The 5,687-nt window shown below is 57.3% G+C and overlaps 1 protein-coding gene across 5 annotated transcripts in view; it reads right to left on the bottom strand.

The window, feature by feature from the left end:
• Window positions 1-2,021: 2,021 nt before the first annotated feature.
• The window catches only part of KCNN1 (potassium calcium-activated channel subfamily N member 1), a 36,458-nt gene continuing 32,792 nt past the window's right edge, over window positions 2,022-5,687 (bottom strand). For 2 of the 5 annotated variants that reach the window (XM_027853237.1, XM_027853239.1), the window contains exon 8: window positions 2,022-3,120. In XM_027853237.1, coding sequence (XP_027709038.1) covers window positions 2,730-3,120 — 391 coding nt within the window. In that variant the 3' untranslated portion in view covers window positions 2,022-2,729. Of the gene's footprint in view, window positions 3,121-3,600; window positions 3,671-5,687 lie in introns of all 5 variants that reach the window. The other 3 variants (XM_027853238.1, XR_003568344.1, XM_027853242.1) reach the window with 3 other exon arrangements.

Here is a 5,687-nt window from a genome sequence, read left to right as displayed (position 1 = left end):
CTAGTGGGAGGATATGACAGACAAGTATGATACAAAGTAGGATGCAATGGGGGCAGGGGAGGGGGGAAGCTGAGTGCTCTAGGAAAGTCTTCGGAGGGGAGCACACGCTCATGGGGTGTGTGTGGAGAAATTGAGGGAGGCCTTATGTCACCAGGTGGAAGATGGAGCGAGACTCAGCTAGGGCCTCAAACTGTCCCCAGCAGATTCACACAGGTTGGCCTTTCTGGGGCCTCATCTCCAGAATCCCATCTCCATCCCATTCTGAACCCATGGTCCCTTCTGGCGGACGGTGCCAGAGTTTTCAATCGGTCTCCAGGTGCCCTCCTGTGGTCAACTATGGAATTGCTGCCTGGGAGGTGGGAGACCGGGTAGAACCCGGAATGTCAGGGATGGGCCCTAGGAATAAGCCAGCCCGATGCTCTTATTTTGCAGGTGGGCAAGCCGAGACTTACAGACGGCGAGGGACTTCACTGACTTCTCTTCCTTTTGCTGTACTCAATTGAAAGCAAAAAGTCACCTGCCTTACCAATTCATCCATTTTCCAAAGTGACCTCGCCACCCCAACCCAGTAGGGCCCAGGCTCTAAGTGGACCCTACCTAAAGGTAGTTTCAGAGCCTGGTCCAATGAAGCACCCAGGCCCCAAAAGAATGGAGAAGTCCTCCAGCACTTAGCACAGTGCCTGGTACACAGTAGGCTTAATTAATAAATGCTTGTTGACTTCACTTGAAAGAGAAAACAATACGCATCCTCTAGGACAGTGGTTCTCCAAGGGTGGGCCAAGGACCCCTGGGGGTCCTTGAGGCTGTTTCAGGGGGTCTGCAAGATCAAAACTATATTCATAATACTAAGACATTTTAATTTCTAACACAGTAAATATCAATAGATATGACCCAGATAAACAAAAGCTCTTTAGGGTCCTGAGACCACAGAGTTTGAGAACGGCTGCTCTAAGCTGACGAGGATAGGCCGCTCAGAAGAGGCTGGTTCTCGGTGGGCCATGCTGGAACCACTCGGCTCAATCTGTGGCCGAGGCCTTGGTGTCTGTGTTCCCCGGATTGACCCTTTGGGACCAGATGGACCATCCTTAATATGCCCAACTCCCCTGCCACTTGAGGAGGGGCAGGGCCAAAGAGCCGACCGCCACACTCGTGTTGTGGCTCACATGTTGCCAAACCCATTTTCTTCAACCGTAGTTTGGGCTGATTGAGAACCTCTGAGCTATTACCTCCCAAGCACAATTCCAAACCCTTCTAAGGCCTTCAACATTCCCACACAGTGGCTCCAGCCACTCTGTCTGCCCCCTGGCCTCTCTTAAAAAGCCCACGTCCTCCACCTCCTCCAGGAAGCTCTCCCTGACCACGGGCTGTCTACAGAGCTCATCCTCTCTTTGCCTCTTATCCCTGCACTCTTGGGTTAGTTATCATCTGGACTTCCAGGGCAGGGATAAGCTTAGCTACTCCTTGGATCACTGCCCCCACCGCCCTTCTCCAAGAGTTCTCAGCTTTTTTTTGTCCCATGGATGCCTCCAGTGGCCTGAAGCCTAGGGGTCCCTCAGAATCACGTTTTTTAAATAACTGAAGAGAATACTAAAATTCAGTTAAAGGTTAGTGAAAATAAAGATGTCAGTTTTCCCCTGCCAAGTTCATGGATCCCCTGAAATCTCCCCGTGGGCCCCAGGTTAAGAACCTTTGGTCTCACACAAAGCTTTGCAGGCGATGGGTGCTTAAGCAGTGTTGGATGGCGCTGAAGATCGGTTAGGGCCCTGGCCTCTGAGTCGGCCGGGGGGTGTCAAGGTGGGGCCCCCTCAGGGAGGGGCCTGGAGGAGGGAGAGGGCACAGGGGGCCATCCAGCCTCATTCCCTCCCTTGTGGACCTCTAGCTGGCCACCATTGAGCCTCCTTCCTCTCCCTTAGGCCCTACAAGGTCCAGTGAGCCAGAGAAGGGTCAGCTGAGATGTTGAGCCAAAGTAGGAGCTAATGGCAGTGAAACCTTCCCCATCCCACCCCCACCCCCACCCCCATACAGTTTTAACTCTATAGCCAGGCCCTTGTGTAAGTCAGCCTCCATGGGTCAGAAAGGTGTTAGGAAAGAAGTGGAAGGGACCTTCCAGGAGAGGAGGAAGAACACTGGGGTCTCAGGCCTGCTTTTAGTCATTTTCTTCTTCTCATCTACTTCCTGACCCCCCCCCCCCCTTTCCCCTTCCCACCCTTCCATATTCACCATAGGCCAGGGCAAACCTGTCCCACCCCCACCTCAACCCCATAGTGTCGGGACTCAGAGGAAGGGGAGGGAGGGCGTGGCTCCTTTACACGTCCCACTTGATCTGAAAGTGGGCCAGCAGCCAACCTCTTACCCCACCACCTCCCCTGGGATGGGAGGAGGGGTTGGGAAGAGAGAGGCCTCACTCAAGCCTTCTCCAACTCTCCACGAAGACTCCAGTCAGTTCTCAGGTGCCCAAGAAACAAAAGACCCAAAGGCTCTCTCTCCCTTGGACCCTGACATCAGAAGCTGGCCAGTGGAACAGGGCTTGGGGGAAGGAAGAGGGCTCAGCATCTGGGGGGGGGCCCCCCATTTCCAAATTGCATCAGTGGCTGAGTCCCTGCTGTGAGGCTCCCTCCCCTCAGAGGGAGCACTGGGGTTTTGGAAGGGAAGGCGGGAGAGGCAGCCGGGGGGGAGCCAGTGCCCTCAGCCCTGGGGACCCAGACCAGGAGAGGAGGTGCCGCCAGGGCTCAGGGCCCCAGCTGAAGTAGGCCGGGCTCCACTCCAGCATCTTGAACTCCAAGAGAGATAACTGTACAGGGCTTTACAGAAAAAGCAAATGAGATCAGCCACACAATGGCTAAACATAAAAGGTCCGAGTCAAGTCTCCCTGCCCCAGCCGCCGCAGGCTCACCCACTGTCTGGGGCCAGTGGGGCCAGGCGCCGGCGGGGGGAGGTCCCGGTGCCTGAGTCCCCAGCCATGGCCGGCACCTGGCATATGGCTTGGGTGATGAGGCCGGGCAGAGCCTGGAGGGTGGCCCCCAGAGCGTCCAGCTTGGTCTCCAGGGCTGTGATCCGCTTCTCCAGGTCCTCGCTGCGCCCCTGGAGTTCAGCCACCATGTCATACATGACGTTCTGGGTCTGAGGAGAACGGGTGACAAGGTTAGAGGCCCCGGGAGGAAGGCATCCCAGCCTGAGAGGTCAGGGGCTGGAGGTGAAGTCCTGGCTCTGGACGCTTACTAGCCATGCTAACTCAGATCAATCTTTGGCTCGTGGGCCTCGGTTTCTCTGAGTTTGCCAGGAAGCCAGTTCTAAGGTACAGACCCTCCTCTGCTCCCCTCCAGCCCTGCTGCCAGGATTGGGCACAGGGCCTCACCCACACTTCAGAGGCTGGCTGGCACTCGCTTACTCAAAAAACCCTGGACCTTGGAAGCCACAGAATTCCAGAACTGGAAAGAATCGCAGGGGGAAAAAGCATCCCTTTGTCCATCCCCAGCGCAGAAATCCTCTTTACAGATGGGATAAAAACTAGTTCAGCTTGTCCAGAGAGAAAAAGCCTCCCTCCCAGCACCCTGTGCCACTTTCTCCCACCCCGGCCGGCATGGGCAGGGCCCACCTCACCTTAGCCAGGTCCACCAGAGTGTTAGCCTGGTCACTCAACTTTCTCTGTTCCATCTTTACACTCCTCAGCCTGCAGAGGCACGGGGGTGGGGGTGGGCAGAGAGGGACAAGGAAGTGAGACTCGGGGCCAGAGCTGGGGGTGGCCCCAGGGGCCTCAACCCCTTCATGCAGATGCCCCAGGGGATACACCTCACAGGACATGCAGCGGGAGAATGAGGTGGGAGGGGGCAGCCTGTAGAGCAATGGAGGGTTTCCAGGGGCAGTTGCCCCGGGCCCCCTCATTTCCTCCACTCTTTCCGCTCCTAGTTGTGATCCACCTGGAGTCAGAAACGAAGCTGGCATCATGGTGTGGGGCATGGCGACTGAACAGTGAGGGAGGGCATGACTTGGGGGCTGCCTCCCTTCCCTCCCTCCTCCCAGAGAGGGAGCACCTGGGACCCAAAGCCAGGCCAGTGGTGATGATGCCCAGATGTCTAAGGTGCGAGGTGATGGTGTCTGGCTATGCCACTGAGCCCCTTCTGTCCTAAACCAGCCCCAGGGCAGAAGCTGCCCTGCACCTAGGCCTGAGCAAACGCCCTGGGCCCCACTGCAGCCAGGCAGTGGGCTTGCGACACCCTCTGCCTATCCCTCACCCCAGGAGGCCCGCCCATTCAGACCAGCTTGGTCTTTAGGTCCTGGGCCCTATCCTTGGGGTGGGGGGTCTGGACTCTCCCTGGGGAGGGGGAAGAAGGGGCTGCCTGGTGGTTCTCATGGCCAAAGATGGGCTGGATCGTGTCTTCCCCTGTCCCTCCCCTGATGCAGAACCATGCAGGTATGGTCAAGCAACTGACCCCAGCGGGTTGGGGTGGGACTTACTTCTGAGCCCTGGTGGGACCAAGCACAGCAAAGAAATCACAGTGGAGATTTGAATCAGCGCCTGCCCCAAGCATGGTGCCCGTGAGCTCTGCCCACCTCCCCACCAGGACACCCCGGATGGGACAGGCCCAAGCTGTGCTACCCTGGGGGCCCTTTTCAGGAATCTAGAACATTTGCCCAACCAGCTAGCACCCTTGAACAGACGCCTCCCAACCTGGAATCTTCAGAGCAGAGGAAAGGCACTGGGAAGCAGAGGATGGCACGTGTCTTACTGCACAGCTGGGGCTCTCACCCAGTAGAAGAATATGAACAAAGAGCAGGCTGGCAGTGCCCTGGTCAAGGCTTGGCAGACCAGCTACATCCCAACCCCCAAAAAACTGACCAGTCTGGGGCTCCAACCTCTGTTCTGGAACCTATGGGCTGCAGGGATTCCAGAGTCCTTGCCACCCCCACATTCCACAGCGGAGGCCCAAGTCCCTGGCCTTCCTGCCCTGCAGCTCCCACAGCGTTGGGGAGCCCCCACGGCTCTCATGCTGAGCAATGATGACGATGATGGCTTCCCAGCCATGGCTTTTGGGGCACTGTTGGAAGAGGGCACTGGGGCGGTGTCCAGGATCTGTGTCCCTCCCCATTCAACCAGAAGCACCCCCAACTCTGGGTCAGCTGCCCCACTTCAGCCATTTCTCCCCTGTTCACGGTGTGCACAGACTGGGGGCAATCCCACCTCCTGGCTGGGCTCCTTTGAGCCCTGGCCGCTTGGAGCTCGGCCCACCCAGCAGCCAGCAGGGCCCCGGAGCATCCAGCCATGTTTCAAGCAGACTAAGCAAGCCCCCAGCAGGGAGATGCGAAGGCCAGGAGACCCGGCTGCTATTCACAGCTCCCTCACTGACTCGTTTAGGCTGTGACCTTAAGACATCCTGAGAAAGATTAGCTTTCTTCCTTCTTTCCCACCTCGTGGTAGGAGACTTCCGCACATATATTCATACCCCTCTAGCACTTGCCTTCTCAGTTCCTCCATCTCAACTCCGCTCCTTCAGAGATGGCCAGACCCCGGATCTTGCCACGACCCACAAGTGCCAGACTTCCCTGTTCATACACTTCAGACCACCTTCATCGAGTCATAACCTCTCAGCATCTCGTCTTCTCAGCCTGCTCTCCATGCTCACTGTGCCCTCTCAGCCCTCTGCCCCTCAGTCCTTCCCCAGGCTGTCCCCTCCGCACCTGCCTCACCA

The sequence above is a fragment of the Vombatus ursinus genome, unplaced genomic scaffold, assembly GCF_900497805.2.
Source record: "Vombatus ursinus unplaced genomic scaffold, bare-nosed wombat genome assembly UNPS02009918.1, whole genome shotgun sequence".
In the NCBI taxonomy this organism is placed as follows: Eukaryota; Metazoa; Chordata; class Mammalia; order Diprotodontia; family Vombatidae; genus Vombatus; species Vombatus ursinus.
Note: the sequence above shows the minus strand (reverse complement) of the source record. Positions and strands in the feature narration are given on the sequence as shown.